The 19,716-nt window shown below is 36.6% G+C and overlaps 1 protein-coding gene across 1 annotated transcript; it reads right to left on the minus strand.

Annotated features, from left to right (window-relative positions):
* Positions 1-11,742: 11,742 nt before the first annotated feature.
* LOC149223020 (uncharacterized) lies at positions 11,743-12,117 on the minus strand. Its single transcript, XM_089387750.1, has one exon. It carries the CDS (start codon positions 12,115-12,117, stop codon positions 11,743-11,745), a length of 375 nt encoding a protein of 124 aa, XP_089243876.1.
* Between the last annotated feature and the right edge of the window lie 7,599 nt (positions 12,118-19,716).

Raw genomic sequence — 19,716 nt, forward strand, 5'->3', positions numbered from 1 at the left:
TTGCATGTGATGAGGAAATTGAAGGGAATAATGAAAAATTGAAGAAATTAGGAGCATGAATAATAAAAAGACCTCAGAGCATTAGTTGGGAGCTTTTTGTCAGTTCATTTTAAGAATTAGTCTTAGAGAGGAGAAGAGTGCCAAGAAGAGAATAAGATCAAACAACCAAAGGAAAGAAAGAAATCAAAGAAAGGAAAATAAAAGGAAATGAAAGAAAAGATCAAGCAAGGAAAGGTTGGCTCAAGCAGCTTCAACAGGAATACATGCAGGGAACATATTGCATGTATGATTTCCTAGCTGGTTTTGACATGCATGGTATGTGCATGTTGGTATTTTGTTCTCTTCTTGTCGATGACATGTTTTGCCAGGTTTTGACAGTGGATTTTAGCCTTGCCTTTTCATTTCCGGATAGCCATGGTGTGATTGGATTTTTCTCAATTTTGAGCTTTGGAATTGCTGGATGGTTTCAGAATCCAGGGTGGAGGTGGTCCTAGGAAAATTCCTAAGGGCCTAGGAATCCCTTGAATGGTCATGGCAAGATACACGGTAAATCCTGAGGGTAAAAATGGGGAAATTCCTCAAGGATGGTGAAGGAATCCAGAGGAGTTACAAGCTTCGTTTGGTTTTGTGATCTCAGGACCAATTTAGGTGAGATCACGGTATGGTGAGGGTGGAGGTGGTTTAACCTATGGATTCCTCTAGTTGTTTCTAGATTGGTTTATCCATGAGATACCACATTCATGCTTTGAATATGGAACATGGGTGACTGGCTTAAAGAAAGATTTGGTTCAACCATGTCTATGGTCAGGTGGTACGTGGAAGTCCCGAACTTGGTTGGCTCTTGCCTATGTTTAATGAAAGCTAAATTCTCATGCTTTGATTGGTAGATGTACTTATTATTATGTGGATTTAATGGTTGTTCTCTTAATGTTATTAATATGGCTATATGTTGGTTATGAGCATCGTTATGTTATTGTTCTCAGTCATGGCTCTTATCATGTTTTTACTTGTAACTGAAAGAATAATGGATGGAACACTTAATTGATGTTAAGACAACTAATGTGAAATGGTGTGACCCTTCTTGTTAAGTGTCAAATGAGTTTTCAGTCTCTTATATTCAGATTTGCATTCATGACTTGTAGGTTACATATCTACCAAGTGTTTGATGGAATGTCAATCCCGGTTGGGGATGGTCATGTCTAGTCTTGGTGTCAGTTTTTGGTTTACAAGGATTTTGCTTATGTATTTCATGAATTATGGAAGTCACATGGATTTCTAGGCAGAGACTTAGCCCCAAACCCTTAAAAATAGCCTTAAATTCCATAGTCGTTGGCACAACACTAGCAGGAAAAGTCCACAGTCACACTCATATAGGCTCATGTGAGCGATTGGAACCCATAGTCACATGGATTCCATGGCAAGGGATGGAATGGGGGTGAAACTCAGTAAAAAATTGAGTTCTCTCAGGGGATGGATTCCTAGAGGGGTTGGGATACTCCTAGAGGGTCTCTGGCACCTGAAGGAAGTCAGCAAGGTCTGTTATGTCGACTCTATTTCCTTAAGGTCACCTAGGAAGTTGAGTCTTGTCATAGTAACCCCTCATCTCATGTTTACCTTGGGTAAGCCAGTGAAAATGGGTAGATATGAGGGGATGTGTCGTTACACTAATATTATAAACCTAACAAATTAGTAAACCGAAGTGATAAATATTATAAAACTAAGGGATCAATAAACCCAAGGGATAAATATTGAAAACCCAACGAATTAATAAACCTTAGGAATTAATATTTTTTTTCAAGGGATTAATAAACCCAAGCCGTTTTTCAAGTTGTTTGTGATCCTCTAGGCTTGACCTATGGCTTGAGGAGTCGCGACCCAAGGGCATTTAAGCTGTCAAATTCACCCCAAGATCTCACCCGTCCTTGGCCACACCAACCCTTAGTTGAATGAATTTTTTATCATGTCTCCTCCCCCTAGCACAGGCACAACAACCCCCGTGAGGTTTGGTCCTAGGTCACCTTTCTAACGAAGCCTACCCTCAATTGATTGTGCTAGTGGGACTTGACATAAACCCAAGTGATTATTAATATTATAAATCCAAGGGATTAAATTATAAACCTAAGGAATTATTAATATTATAAATCCAAAGTATTAGTAAACTCAAGGGATAGACATTATAAACCTTAACGATCAACAAACCTAAGGGATCAATATTATAAACACAAGGGGTTTATAAACCCAAATATTAATATTCTAAACCCAAGGGATTGATGTTTTAAACCCAAGGGATTAACAAACCCAAGGGATACGTATTAAAAACCCAAGGAATTAATAAACCCTAAGAATTAATATTTTAAACTCAAGGGATTAATAAACTCAGAGAGTTATTAATATTATAAACCTAAGAAATTAAATTATAAATCCAAGGAATAAATTGAAGGACATTGATAAGCGTTAATGGTATAAATCTAATATTTATCATAAAATTAATATTCATATTCATATTATTATTATTATTATTATTATTATTATTGTTACTAATTATTGTTATTAAGTCAAGTCTTTCTGTAGAAATCAAATAAGAGAAAAATTTTGGCTATGTGTTTCGAACCAATAAGTGTGGTTCATCATGAGGGCCAAATACCATGAATATAGAAACCCCAAAATTATTGTTATTATTAATAATATTATTTTTATTTTTATTTTTATAATTATTAATATTAGTTATTATTTTTATCTTTATTGTTAATTAAGTTTAAAATTATTATTAATTAATAAATATTAATAAAATTAATTAATTCATATAATTAAATATTAATAATATTAGCTAATAATATGAATTAATAATAATAAATTAGTTAATTAACAATATTTAAATGTATAAAATATTTTTCGGAAGATGTCAAATTGAAGATTTTGGTCGACGCGTTTCGAACCAACAAGTGTTTTTCATCTTCAGGACACGATGAAGAAACAGATCTAGGAATAAGGTTAAATAGGGAGACGGGGCAACCTAACAGCTAGAAAAAAACAGCTATATTTGACGAGGAGAAGAAAAAAGAAGAGTTTAATATTATTTAAATAAATTTAATTAATTTTAATTGTTTATTTATTTTTATTTAAGCTATATATATATATATATATATATATATATATATATATATATATATATATATATATATATATATATATATATAAACTCAACGACTATATTTGACTGGTTTTTAATAATATTTACTTATTTATAAAAAGGTCATACTTGAAACTATTTATTTTTATCTTATTTAAATATATATTAATATATTATCTTATTAATTTATCTCAACAACTATATTTGACTAGGGTTTACTTAATAATATTTATTTAATTTACAAAACTACTATTATTATTATTTTTTTTTTTTTTTATTTTATTTTTACTAATAAATTAACACTAGATATTAAATTTTAATATTACTAGATACTAATATTAATAATACTCATAATACTAATATTCATATTACTAATAATACTAATACACATATTATCATAAAACTAATAAATAATACTAATAATAAATAAATAAATAAAGAGAGGACAAAGGGCCTAGACAAAGATGGAGAAAAACTAAGAAGAGAGGGCGGGAATCCAACAGCTACTAATTTTCCAGTCGTCATCCCTATTAATATTACTAGAAGATCTGTTAATTAATTATTATTATTATCTAGTAAAAGAATAGGAATAATATTTTTTATAATATATATATTTATTAATAATAATAATAATAATAACAAATTTAATAATAATTTATAAATATTATTAAATGATAATAACAATTAATTAAATAATAATAATAATAATAATTCATTCATTATATATATATATATATATAATTGTTAATTAATTAAATCCACAGGATTGATATTATAAATCCACGGGAATAATAGACACAAGGGATTATAAACCCAAGGTACATAAACCTTAAGATAAATATTGTAAACCCTAGAATTATCATGGTTGACCATGATTGATAGTCATATACAAACAATCTTTGTCACAATGCAACATTAGACCATGGTTGATTTTCATATTGAGAATATATTTGTCAAAATGAGACGTTACACCATGGTTGACCATGATTATAAACCAAGGGGATTTATATTAGACACAAGGATTAATATTATAAACCCTATGAATAATATTAGACCTTAGGAATAAGAACCCTTAGATTAATAAACACAAGGGATTGATATTATAAACTAAAGGGAATAATAAACCAAAGAGATTAATACTAAAAACCCAAGGGATTATAAACCCAAGATATATAAACCCCAAGATAAATATTGTAAACCCTAAAATAAACATGGTTGACCATGATTTACCGTGGTTGATTTTTATATTGAGACAATATTTGTCACAATGCGTCATTGGACCATGGTAGACCATGTTGGAGCATGGTAGACCACAATTGATTTTCATATTGAGACAATATTTGTCACAATGTAACATTGGACCATGGTTGACAATCATTAACCATGATTATAAACCCAAGGGATTTATATTAAGCCCTAGGATTAATAGTATAAACCATATGAATAATATTATAACCTAGGAATATGAACCCTTAGATTAATAAAACCAAGGGACTGATATTATAAACCCAAAGGAATAATAAACCCAAGAGATTATTTCTAAAATCCCAACTTTTTATAAACTTAAGGGAATAATATTAAAACCAAGGGAGTAATATTAGAAACCTAAGGTATATAAACCCTAAAATAAATACTATAAACTATAACATAAACATGGTTTACTAAAATAAACATGATTGACTATGGTTGACTATAAAATCCCTTAAGATTTAAAATCCCAAGGGACTATGAACCCAAGGCAATAATATTAATTCCAAGGGATGAATATTATAAACCCAATTTATAAATACCCAAAGATAAATATTATAAACCCTAAAATAAACATGGTTGCTCATGGTTGATTTTCATATTGAGACAATCCTTGTCACAATGTAACGTAGGACAATGGTCGACTATGTTTGACCATTATTGATTGTCATATCAACACAATATTTGTCATAATGTGACGTTGGACCGTGGTTGACCATGGTTGATTTTCATATTGACAAAATTTTTGTTACCATGCGACGTTGGACCATGGTTGACCATGATTGATTTCACACAACATTACTAGCGATGGTTGACCAAGATTGAACATGACTAATGAATATTGACCTTCATTCACCATGGTTGACCATGATTGACCACGATTGAACATGATTTATATTTTAAAGCAAAGGGAATAGTAAACACAAGGAAATAATACTAAAACACCAATGGATTAAAAACCCTAGAGAATAACATTCAATGAAAGGAAACAATATAAACCCAAGGTATATAAACACTAAGATAAATATTATAAACCCTTAAATAAACATGTTTGGCCATGATTGACCGTGGTCTATTTTCATATTGAGACAATCTTTATCACAATGCGACATTGGACAATGTCTGACCATAGTTCAACCCTTAGATTAATAAACCCATTGGATTGATTTTATAAACGCAAGGAAACAATAAACTCATGGGATAAATACTAAAACCCCAAGGGATTCTAAACCCTAGGCAACAACATTGAACCAAAGGCATTAATATTATAGACCCATGGTATATAAATCCTAAAATAAATATTATAAACCCTAAAATAAACATGGTTGACCATGGTTTATTTTGATATTGAGGCAGTCCCTATCACAATGCAATATTGAACAATGGTTGATCCCGCTTGGCCATGATTTATTTTCATATGGAGACAATATTTTTCACAATGCGACATTGGACCATGGTTGATTTTCATATTGAGACAATATTTGTCACAATGCAATGTTCGACCATGGTTGACCATGATTGAACGTGGATTGAACATGGTTCTCCATGATTGATTTTACCAAAAGTGGTTGAGCATGGCTAACCATGATTGATATTATGAACCCAAGGGAATAATAAACCCAAGCGATCCATACTAGAAACCAAGGAATTATAAATCCAAGGGAACAATATTAAACCCAAGGGAATAATATTAAACCCTAGGAATAAACCCAAACGAATAATAAACCCAGAGGATTAATACCAAAACCCTATGGGATTATGAACCCGAGCAAATAATATTAAATCGAAGGGATTAATATCATAAACCAACGATATATATTTATGACATAAATATTATAAGCCTTAAAATAAACATGGTTGACCATGATTGATTTTGATATTGAGAGAGCTCTTATCACAATGCGATCTCCAAACATGGTTACTCATGCTCGACCATGATTAATTTTCATATCAAGACAATCTTCATGATAATGCGATGTTGAACCAGGGTTGACCATGGTTGGTTTTAATATTGAGACAATCTATGTCACAACGCAATGTTGGACCATGGTAGACCATTATTCACCATGGTTGACCATTACTAAATTTATACAACATGATTGACCATGGATGACTATGCATGACCATGATTGGCGATGGTTAACCATGATTAATATTATAAACCCAAGCAAATAATATACCCAAGGGAAGAATAGTAAAAAATCAAGAGATTATAAACCGAAGGGAATAATATTAAACCCAAGCAATAAATATTATAAACCCAAGGTATATAAATCCTAAAAATACATTGTTGGCCATGACTGACCATGGTTCACTATCATATTGACAAAATCCTTGTCACACTGCAACATGATCAACCATGCTTAAGCATTATTGATTTTTATTAATAAAACAATATTGTTAATGTAAGATTATTAATCTAACAAAGTATTAATGCATCATTATTCAAGCTTCTGTGATCTCTTTTTCCAACATCTCAATAATCAGTCTAACTCCATCAAGTTTACGATGGAGCCTGAGGTTAATGGTTGCCTTCCTTTTCTCGATGTCCTCATTTCTAAGAAAACTGATGGATCTTTCTCCCATGAGGTATATCAAAAGAAGAATCACACTGAGCAGTATCTTCATGCCAGTTCCCATCATTTTCCTGCTCAGAAGATAGGTGTTCTCAGCACGTTAGCCACTCGTGCTTTGAGAATTTCTGATGAAGACCACTTTTCTAAAGAAAAGTCCCACCTCCTTTATGTTTTTGTCCAGAATGGCTATAGTAGGCAGTAGGATGTCAAAGCCTTCCTCAAAGCAAGCAAAGGTCCCAAGATCAAGAAAGAATCCATCCACCGCAGTTCAAGAGTCTACCTCCCCTTCATCCAAGGGATGACTGACAAGATTGTGAGAATCCTAAAGAAGCATAATATTTCCTCGACCTTTAGACCCCTCAGCACCATTAGGAGTTCCCTCAAGTCCGTTAAATACCAAGTGAACCCTATGGATATGAAAGATGTTTATATCCCTTGTTCATGTGGAACCTCTTACATAGGTGAAAATGGTTGTTCTATAAACGAAAGGATTAAGGAACACGTTGCTAATATTAAACATGGGAGAACAAAATCCTCAGCTTTAGCCGAACATGCAAAGAAGAATAAGCATCATATATGCATTGAGGAGGCTAGGGTTATCGCCAAGATTCCTCATTTTCATAATCGTAAGTTTAGGGAAGCCATTGAAATTGAGAGGTCTTCTAGTAATATTAATAGGGGCAATGGCTGGAAAATTAGTAGTTGTTGGATTCTCGCCCTCTCTTCTTAATTCTCTCTGGCCTATTGTTCCCTTTTTTTTTTAATTAATCCATTATATATATATATATAAACAATAATTATTAACATTCTGATATAATTTGTTCTTGCATTATAAATATTTTTGTGGTAATATTAATATAAATATTAGTAATTCTTTTTTTTTTTCTCGGTAAAGCTATCTATTCTATTATATTATTTACAGGCAAATATTACATCAAAAAGACAGGCTACCCAGGGCCAGCTATGGCACTTTGGGTTGCTTTTCATGACTCAGAATTCGCCCTCGCAGGGGCAGCGCTTCCCATATGACATAACACAGTGTTGTTTTCGGATCATCCCAAAACAGCCTGCGCAGGGGCATCAAACAAAAAGACTCATTACAGATCTTGCAAGGCCAGCTGCCCAGACTATAGTAAACATGCATATAAACAAGAACTAAAGAGACACAAACATAGATATGTAGCCTAATCCAGGCCCCAACAGAGACCAAGAACCTATACCAGACTTGAGAGAGAAAAATGTATGCCAGAGTGGGTTGCTGGAGACTATTCCTCTGGCTCTTCCTCAATAATCCTGCACCACCCGTGGCCTTCTGGGTAGCCTTCCCACATTGCCATGGGGTCCTGCGTGGAGGCTGGCGTCTCCTGCTCTTGAAGTCGGGTGGGGGTCTGCTTAGGCTCCTTCTCTGGATTATCCTCTGCAATTGCCGTCTGCACATCCCGGCGTTTCTCCCCACTGCCCTCTGGATGTTCCTTTGCAATGTCCGGTCGTGCTCCTTCGGCATCCTCCTGAGGAACCTTTGTGAAGAGAACCGATATGTGTGCGTTAATGCCAGGATTGTCCCGCGAACTGCCAAGGGTAAATATGACTGAGCCAAACGCTGGAAGCAGGGGCGCTCCTTCATTGGAACTGCCGGCCTCCATGAATTGACTGGCAGATATGGGGGTGGCTCCCGCCCTTCTATGGCAGTAGCAGCAGCAACAGTGATGGTGGGTATCCGCCACAGGGTGACGTGAAGAACCCCCTCACCCAGAACCCCTTCTACATGGCATCCTTTCCCGGGGAGGAGCCATGGTTGCAGAGACGCTAACAGCTGGAAACCGCACCACTCTTGAGGGCTTGTCGGGATCGATTCGCCCCCCACCTGAATTCCGTCCCCCCACTATTTCGTAACAGAGCTCAGCCCTACAGTGACAACAAAACCCCGTATAAACAAGCACGAAGTTTCCTTCGTCAATTTGAATGCCGTCGCTCCCAACAAGAACAAAAGCTTGAAAGAGACAATTTCCCTCAGAGATCTGAGCTGCTTGCTCTGCACTCTGAGTCCAAAGTCGCAACATTCCTTCATTCTTAAAACAATGGACATTCCCTCGAATTTTGCCCGCTTTGATTGCTCTCTGCAAGCTCGCCATCGTACCCTACTTCTTCATTAATGTTCCTGCTCTGCGCCTCCCGTCTTAACTCCTTGGCGGCGAGGGGCATTAAACTCCCTTGGCGATCACGAGGTGGCACATGTTGGGCATGTGGCTCCTCACTGCCTGGCATGTTGACACCCGCATCCGGGGATTAGTAATTCTAATATTAATATGAATGTTTAATTTTTATACATAGTGATTTATATATATTGTTTATATACAATTTAACATTAATATTATTTACTAATATGAGTCGGTGTTTATTAAGAATCTTTTATATTATTTTTATATATATAATACATATTTAAGCGTTATTATTAGTTTTAATCTTTAGTTATATATATATATATATAGTAAAAAATGAATCGAATATTATTAACCATAATATAAAATTTTTATACATAGTGATTTATATATATATTGTTATTATATATATACAATTTGATATTAATATTATTTATTAATATGAGTAGGTGTTTATTAAGAATCCTTTATATATATATATATATTTTGTAATCAAGGTAGTACTTTCTATATTTACTTTTTCAAAATTTACATTCACAACATATCGATTAACCAGCCACCTGCCCGAGGGAAACCAGGTGGCCATCGATCAGCATTGTATCCACTCCAAAATTTAAATAAGTTCATTATCATCATCAATATCTCCCAAGTTCCTCTCTCTGGTCTTGCAGACATAAACATTCAAAAAACTATAGACAGAAAAACTAAAGATAAAGCAACTACTCCTCATCTGAGGAGGCTATCTAAAAGGTTTCTTTCTCTTCCGGAGTCATCATCTTCTTTCCGTTGTTCTGCAGCTTTACCCCTGTGCCTGAGAGCTCTCGTCCCTGCTGAAACAGTTTCCATTTTAGCTCGGACAAAGTTTTCTCAATATGGCCCAATGCCAGATTGTTCATGTATGTTTGTATCTGGATGGTTGCCAATTCCTTCATTATTTCCCCTGTGCCATATTCTGGTTCTTTGTGGTGCTCTTGCCAATTCACCACTTATCCTTCCATGTGCTCCTGATGGAGGGTCATAGCACGAGCGACTATGTGTTTCATGATCTAGTATTGTTGCAAAGCCCTGGTATAGAGAGATTGCCTACCATTTGTTGTGCCTGGGTCTTGTACCATTTCTTCCCACTCATGCAAGGGAAGGTCTCTACCTCAAAGATTTTGTCTCAAGTCACGTTCCCAGCTCCAGATCTGGTCCCGTATTTCCTGTGAATTTACTTTCATGTAGGTGTCCACTAGTTTCTTGAATTGTTCACCTGTTGATTTCCTTCCTTTTTTTTGGCCCGTGCTGCTTGTTCGAGCTTCCTTCTTGAAATTTCTTTTGCTTCGCCTAGGCGCCATGTTTTTGCTAGGCAGCTTACTGATGCTCTGATCCTTCAAGTAGACTTGTTGGGTTGCAGTTGTCCCCTCACTATTTGTTAGACCTATCACAGTATGAACACAATGGTCAGTTTTAACCACTGGGCTAGTATGATTAGAGGGGATACCGCTACCACCTCTCTTCTTAGGTCCTTTCGAGTTATGGCTATCACTTGAATGCAGATCCAAATCCTCTCTAGAACTTTCCAGTTCTGAGTTTTCTTTTATGAGGTTTACTCTAGGATAGTTAGCGTATTTTTTCTGGGCCGCGCGGATCGCCTTGCGTTCCATGCCCCTCCCAGCTCTCCTAGGTTTTTTTATCCCCCTTCCCAGTTTGAGTTCCTCTGGCTCAGGGTCCCCCTCCCTATTTTTCCCCAATTCGCTGGCTCCAATGGGAGGCACCTGCTTACTCTCTCGGGTGTTCTAGGTTTGCCTTACGAATGGCATAGTCTCAGGGTTTGGAGTTCGAGGAATTTTCCATCGGTTTCATGGGTCAAGGGATGATGGGTCCTTATTTTCCTGTGAGCCCATCTCCTTACTGATATAATAACCTTTCCCAGCCATGGAATCTCGGGGTTCTCCCCTGTCCCAGACTACCTTAACTTTGTAACTGAATCTGGGGTGATGCAGATTATCCCTATCTAACTGCATGCCTATGTTATACTTCATGCAAGAGCTTTTTTCCAAGTGAGGGGGAGGAGTTTTAACATACCCGTTGGCTTGGATCCGCTGTTCTATCTTCTGCAGCTGTCTTCAGCCATCGACACGTTCTCGCTTGCCACCTTCCTTCTTCCGCATCCACATGCAATATGCATAGTGTCCCTCATACTTTGTTCTTTTAACATTCCTCTATCTTAACCTTGCCTCCAGCTATCTCCATTTCCATCGATCCATGGCGCGCTTTCCGACCCATTTTCCTTGGGATTCTACCCAAATGTCTTGTCCTCCATGCTTCATTAATGTTTATCTTCTCCCAACTGCTCTTGCCGTCCATTTGCTGACTTCACATTACCATCTGGCTCTCCTCTGCCGTCCCTTCTCGGTCCTGTTGTCCTGTTCTCCCTGTGCCCACCTCTTTCCATTTCTGCCCCCACGCTTCTCAGGTCAGTCCTTTCTCTTTCCTCTTCCATCATCCATGTCCTCTCGGTCCTTTCTTCTGTCCTGTGCTGTTCCATGGATGATCTGTGCTGATCTACCTGCGCCTGCCTTCATCTTTCTGCCCTCCTATCTACGTCATCCGAATTCTCTTGCTGTCTCTGATCTGCCTCGATTGCCTATTTCATCTGATTCATTTCCTCATTCTGGTTGAGCTCTGCTTCTCCCATGTCTAACTGGTGCTCTCTGTTTCGGCATCCCCAGTTCGCCAAGAGATCTGCCGGGGCATTTCCTTTCCTTTTCACATGGGACGAGATATTATATGCCAGTCGTTGAAGTTGCTTTTCAACTTTTGTGATTACCCACGCCATCTGCCAACTTTTGCTTAGTATTTTCGCGGTTATTCCTTGCTGTAATTGTTTTATGGTGTCTATGACCAGCTTAGAATCCCCTTCTATCTGCAATCTTTGGTACCCTTCTCGTATCGCTATCTCCAGTCCCCTGTTTAGTGCGTGATATTCTGCTTCATTGTTTGTGGAAATGCCACAGTCCATTGCATATGCCCTTAGGATCTTTCCTTCTTTGTCTCTGAATATCCCTCCTATACCCACCTCCCCTGGGTTGCCTTTGGCTGCCCCGTCAAATTTTAGTTTTATGAATCCTTGGGGGGGGGGGGGGGGGGTTACTGTAACTTTCTTCTGCTCTTACCTTTTCTGCATCTTGTATCTTCCTTGTGCTGCTTGTGTTTTTTACTTTAATTTCCAGTCGGTTCATAATATTGGTTTCCATACCTTCCGTCTTCCAGTCTTCCTCTGTCTAGGTTCCTAGAATTATTGTTTCCCTTATATTCCTCATAATTTGGTTCCAGATTTCCCTTGTGTCCTTTTTGTCTGTTCTGAATATTACCCTATTTCGGGCTTTCCAGAGGTTCCACAGGAAGAACCCAATTGACAGGTTCCAAGCATGGTTGAGGATTACGTTGCAGTACGGTTTGCTGCTCCATAGTTCTATTGTTGTTTTAATGCTTTCTAACTTTCTTTCTGTAATCCCAAAAATTTGTTGGTGATTTTGCCACAGGATGTTACTTACATTACACGAGTTAGCAACATGCTCCATGGTTTCCTCTTGCCTTTGGAAAAGCGCGCAGCATGAGGGCCCATGCGTCCCTTTCCATCTTAGTTGATCCCAAGTCAAAGCTCTCCCATGTAGCATTGTCCCAGTAAAAAACGCCACTTTTTGCCAAGTTTTTAGCTGCCAGATTCTTTTCCATTTTTTAGTGTCTGTATTTCTAGCTCCTCCTGTTTTCAGATGGTAGCCTTCTGATATTGTGAACATGCCTTTAATGCGTTTGCCACATCTTATTATATATGTTCCTTCTTTGATAGCTATTTTCCTAGTTGCCAGTTCTTTGTGATAAGTAGTCCATTGATCAATTTTTGGGGCTTCAGGCCAGTCATTCTTCGTCTTCCATTGTCTCCAATAACTGTTTTGATCCCCTACCCAATAGTTCCTCACTGCGTCCTCCACTATTTGGGTTGTGTACTGTTTTATTTCATGTAACTGGGGTTCTTGACTCAAGATACCTCTTTGTTGCCACCCTTCCTGCCAAAAATCTACTTTGTTTCCCTCTCGAATTTCCCAGAAGCTGTTGTCTCTTATTAGGGTTCTGTTCATGTTGGATAGGTTCCAAATCGCTGAGCCTTTCTTTTCCATCAGGGTTCAGAGTTTATCCTCCGGTGTTCGTGCTACTTCATATTTTTGTTCCTACAATAATTTCCAGAGATCATTCCCTCCTTGAATCCATCTCCACCATAATTTTTCCCCCATGACTTGGTTTAAATTATTAGGGTCTCTGAGTCCCAGACCTCCCTCTGATACTGACTTGCTTAACCATGTCCATGATAGTAATGCCCTTTTTTTGTTTTTTTTACCCCTTGCCATAGAAATATTTTAAAGATTTGCACCATTTTCTGACATATGGTCTTAGGGATTGCTTGACTTGCCATCTGGTAGATCGGCCTAGCTTGGAGTACTGATTTCAGGAGTATGAGACAGCTCGGTGTATTGAGCGTTCTAAACGTCCAAATGTCCATTCTTTTTTGAATTTTCCTTATTAGACCTTGCCAATTCACTACTCTATACTATTGGTCACTCAGTTGTACTCCTAAGTATTTTGTTGGGAACTGGCCGGAACCCCAATGTTCTTACGAGGAAGGCTTGGCTCACTCTTGGTGTGTTGAAAAAGAAGATTTCAGTTTTCTCTTTATTCACCTCTGTTCCTGAAGCTTTGGTGAATTCTGTTAAGATCTCCCCTAGTTTTTTTGCTTCCTTGAGGTTTGCTTGGTTGTACATCATCACATCGTCCACAAATTGTTGATGTGTGATAGTTAAGTCTTCCCCCCATAATCTGAGCCCTTCTAATTCTCCTCTGCTTACTTTGGCGTTGGTTAAGTGGCCTAAACCATCTGCTGCTAGGATGAACAGGAATGGTGAGAGAGGGTCTCCCTGTCGTAGGCCACGGGTAGGCTTGAAGGTATCGACAGGGGTCCCATTTAGTAGGATTGACATACTAGGTGTGGATATCATGGACATTATCCATGCAATCCATCTATCATCAAATCCATAGGCTTGAAGGATTTCTTGTAGATATTGCTAGCTGAGTTTATCATATGCCTTCACTAAGTCAAGTTTGATCATCATTCCTTTATTTCCAGTTTTATTTAGGGAATGGATCACCTCTTGCGCAACTACAATCCCATCCACTATCTGTCTGCCTTTCACAAACCTTGTTTGTTCTTTTGCTATCAACTCTAGGAGCAGGGGTTGTAATATTTTTACCATTATAGTGGCCATGATTTTATAGATTACATTGCATAGAGCTATAGGTCTGAAGCTATGGGGTTCTTTAGCTTGATCTACTTTTGGTATTAAGGCCAGGAAGGTAGCATTCCATGCTGGGTGCATTCGTTTGTGGCTTCTTGATTCTTCTACTACATTAACAATATCTTTTTTCATGAACCGCCATGTTGCTTGAAAAAATTCTGCTGTAAAACCATCTAGGCCAGGGGCTTTGTTTTTCGCCATTGTCTTGATTACTTCCTCAACCTCCTTTTCCGTAATCACCCGTAGAAGCGCTAGGTTTTGGTCCCTGCTTACTTTTTTTGGGATGAATTGTTTTATCTTTGCTATCTCCTCATTTCTGTTGCTTTGCGGCTCTGTCAATATGCCCTTGAAATGTTGGGTTAGGAGATTTTCCATTTCCTCTTTTTGGATTACTCTGTTACCTTGTTTATTTTTTAGGGAGAAAATTCGATTTTGCTGCCTGTGTTGCAGCATTGCTCGATGGAAGAATTTTGTATTCCGTTCTCCCTCTTTTAGCCACTGAACTCTTGACTTTTGGTGCCACAAGATTTCCTCCTGCTTTCTCCTTTCCTCTAGTTTGATTAGCACTTCCCCTTCTTCCTTTGCTCTCTCCTCGGTTCTTCCTTCTTCTATGATTTTTTGTTGTATCCTTTTCATTGCTATTTGGAGTTGTTCCTTGTCTTTATGGATATTGCCAAATTCCTCTTTATTCCATGTCTTAATTTCACTTTTCAGCTCCTTGAGTCTCAATTGGAGTGTGTGCATCTTATTCTTGCCTTGTATTACTCCTTCAGTTTTTTGCCACCAGGTTTCTAGCTTGTCAACTAGTGTTGGGTCTCTTAGCCAAAAGGCTTCAAACCTGAAAGGTTTGTGCTAGTTTTGATTGTTCATGGCAATTTCAAGTTTTATTGGCCAGTGACCCGATCCTTGGCAAGGTAAGATCATTGCTTCATAGAATATATCCTTCCCTAGGAAGTGTTCAGTGGCTAAGAACCTGTGCAATCTGGAGGCTATCTGTCTACTACCTCCTCTTCTATTATTCCAGGTATATTTTCCATTGATAGTATTGATATCAATCAATTGGAGGGTTGTCTAGGTTTCCCTAAATCTCTCCATATATGCATCCTCTCGTTGCAGTCCTCCTTTCTTTTTTGCTGTGTTTGTTATCATATTAAAATCTCCTACTATCACCCAGATTTTTTCTGTGTGTAGGTTGCCCATTCGACACAGCTGTGTTAGAAAGGCCTCTCTCTCGAGCGGTATATGGGGCCCATAGACCGCTGATACCAAGAACCACTCTTTATGTCCTACCATTCTGAATCTCCCTGATAGAATCCTTCGCATTCCTATCCATAGGTCAGCCATTACTTCTGCTAGGTTCCATAGTATTGTTATTCCCCCTGCACTCCCTTTTGCATCTATTGTCATACTTTCATAATAAGGCTTGATTTTCTGTAGAATTTCCTCCATTTTTGCTCTCGTTATTTTTGTTTCTTGAAGCAACATGATCTGAGGTTTTTCTTTTTTAATCCTCTCAGCGAGGTATCTTTGCTTGCCCTTGCTATTAAGCCCTCTTATATTCCAGGATGTAATAATCATTGAGACGGTTGGGTTGTTTGGTGGAAGACCACTGAAAGCGGTACAACTCTTCCTGTGTTGACTAGCATTTCTCCCATTATTTGAATGGATTCTTGTAGGTTCTTCCTACCTCTTTTTTCCCCCCTTTCCCTTGTTGATGCTCCTAGCTATTATCTTGTTGTGTTCCAAGTTGTTCATTGATCCCTATTTTTCCACTCTCTTGCTTTTCTTTGTATTTTTGGAAGATGTCTTTGTATAGTTTTTTATCTTCCTCTGGGATAAACCGTTCATCCAGTTTCTTCCACTTATCTAGTAAATTTTTTAGAATTTCCTCTTCTATTGTTGCGTCATCCCCTTTATTTATGTCTACTTCCATTACTTCATACTCCTGGTGTACTTCCTTTTCTTGGATCCCCTGTTCTTCTGGTTCTTCTTGATCTTTATGCTTATTATTTTGTGTTTCCTTTGTTTTCCCCCCGCCTTCATGATCTGTCCCTTCTTGGTAGTCCATCTTTTTGGTTTCTTCCTCCCCTTCTTCTGTTTGTAGTGCTTCGTACCTATTTGTCTCTTGACTTGTAGTTGGCTGGTCTTTCCTGCCTTTCTACTGGGATTCTTTAGTGGGTCGTTTCTTGTGTTTTACTTCTTGAAACCCCTCATCGTCTTCATTAGTTTTCCTCTGTTGCTTAGTCTTTCTGTCTTCTTCCTCTGCATTTAAAGGGAATTCCTTAAAAAGGTTTTTGTATTCATGGCATTTTCTACATCTAAATGGTATGTGTTCATAGTCCAGAGCCTGCTGCCAGACCTCCTCATGATACTCGAGTTCGACAACACTTGGTATAGGGTTTGCAATGTTCATGTATACACATATTCTTGCATACGAGGTGTATCTCCCTCTTTTTTTTGATTCTGTTATCTTTACGAAACTACCTATGGTATTCCTATTCCTTCAAGAATCTCTGGATCCCAAAAATCCATAGGTAGTCCAAACAGTCTAACCCATATCGGTGCTGCTAGGAATTTTTCTTGGTCCGAGTTATAGCGTTCCTCGAAATACCTCATAAATAACCCTGAATTATTATGGAAATATGGTCCGTTTTCAAACACTTTCTCTTTATCTTGCAGGTTTGAGAAGATTACCGTAAAAAAAACCGCATGCTCCCAGCTTCAGGTTGATGTGGCCGCATGGCTATCATTTTTGTCGGATCCATCTTGTCAGTTCTTTTTTTGAGGGCCAGACTCTAATGAACTTGCAGATCAATGCATGATATTTCATGTAACTTTTGTACCTTTCCAGTTTGTTCATCGGAATGACAAACCTCAGTTTCTCCACTGCGCAGGGCAGACATCTTCCTTTGCTTCCTGCTTGCCAGCATGCACCCAGGACCGGTCCCGGTGGCCTTTGAGCAGCCTCCGCGTTGCTGTTACTGGTTCCTTCTCCCGCTGTCGCATCCCTGTAGGAGGGGATCTCTCCCCTCCTAGTCTCCTCTGTCATTTCTGAAACGCCTGTTCACTTCTGACCGTCTGTCCGCTAGTTTTTCGAGGTGTTCTGCGCTGCCTACCTCATGGCCGCAGGGTCATTAGGGTTGCAGAGCTCCAAGAATCCCTCATCGTTTTCCCTATTACAAATCTTTTAAGAATCCTTTATATATATATATATATATATATAATCGTTATTATTAGTTTTAATCTTTAGTTATTTATATATATTGAAAAACTAAAAAATGAATTGAATATTAGCTAGTTAACTAATAAAATTAAAAATTATATATATATATATATATATATATATATATATATATATATATAGATATAATCGTTATTATTAGTTTTAATCTTTAGTTATTTATATATATTGAAAAACTAAAAAATGAATTGAATATTAGCTAGTTAACTAATAAAATTAAAAATTATATATATATATATATATATATATTACTTTAAATATTATCAATCTATCCCCTCTCCCTCCAATAGTCAAACATAGCCATTTTCTTCTAGTTGTTAGGTTGACCTCTCTTCCTATTTAACTCTCTTCCTGGCTCTGTTTTTTCATCGTTTCCTGAAGATGAACCACACTTGTTGGTTCGAAACGCGTCTACCTAAATCTTCAATTTAACTTCTTCCGGAACAACTCTTTATACATTATATATATATATATATATATATATATATATATATATATATATTCAGTGTGATACATTCTATATATTCTCATATTACATTAAATTTTCCATTTTCATAATATTATAAAACCATTATATAAATGTAATATCATAAAAAATTATTATAATAAATAAAATAAATTTTATTAAAAAAATAGAAAAAAATTAATATGAAACTATATATATCATTGTCAATATAAAATTGATATCATTATGATTATTATAAAACGATATATTCATTGTGATATATAAAATGATTATTCCATATATATTAGCATAACAATTACTATAAAATCATTGTATATGTACATTAAAACCTGTGATTTTAAAACTTCTAACACCCGTCTCACAATATATTTGTATGATATACATACATTAAAATCTTGTTATTGTATATGTACATTAAAACCTGTGATTTTAAAACCTCTAACACCTGTTTCACAATATATTTGTGTGATATATATACATTAAAATCTTGTTATATTATAATTAAATTAAAGTTAAAACTTAAATAATTTTTAGGGCATGTCACAGTTATGGTATATGTATAATATATATACATTAAAATAATGTTATATTATAATTAAATTGAAGTTTAAACTTAAATAATTTCTAGGGCACGTTACGGTTATGGTGACAAAACTTTAACTGCAACAGCTCATGAGCATTATGTGAATGGTAACATATGCGTTTTAATGGGCATGGCATGATTTAAATTGCAACTCATATTTTAGGTTAAATGGACACATTTTAGTTAATTTTAAGTTACGATTTTATTAGAAAAATAGAAGAGGGTATATAGAGAAATTTCACATAAGATAAATTAGTTTTTAATATTATTATTGACCATGACAGATACAAATATATAAGACAAATTATTGATTTTGACATAACTAGATCATTATTACAATTCACATGTTGGAAATAATAATTTCTAGATTGACTCCTCGTAACTCCTAATGAAAACTACACATGATATGGAAGGATTACTTCCAACACCCTCCCTTAATGCTTACATGGAAAACATATTACAACAACAATATGATATATATGTCTAACTGGTCTTCATTAGTGCTCACATCCACTCTGGAATCTCGTAAACATTGCTCTTTCACCACCACATCTTCGAGTTGTTACTTGACCTCCATTTAAAATGTAACTGCCTCTGACCATCGTTGAGGTAATTTGCAAGATCAACAATATTGACAACTCACCTCATCGGGGCTTTTGCGATAAGAGCCATCAAGTAATGAACCATCCTATGGACCAAGCACCATCTGTCAGATATTTCACTTTCGGTTATCCGTTAGTTGATAAGATGGACGTTTGGATACTGAATGTGCTCAAGAGTTGATCAAACAACTTGACCTTACACAAAAATTTATGTTTCGGACACATAGGCTTCCAGTTTAAGAGCCACCAACCCTTTTTATAACCAAAATTACTCACACACAAGAATTGACGTTTCGGACACAGGGGCTTCCAGTTTAAGAACCATCAATCTTTTTTATAACCAATAAAAGACACACACAATAGAAAACTTCATCAACT

The sequence above is a fragment of the Pinus tabuliformis genome, chromosome Q (assembly GCF_031772625.1).
Source record: "Pinus tabuliformis cultivar Carrire ecotype Pingquan chromosome Q, CPIR1, whole genome shotgun sequence".
NCBI classification, from domain to species: Eukaryota; Viridiplantae; Streptophyta; class Pinopsida; order Pinales; family Pinaceae; genus Pinus; species Pinus tabuliformis.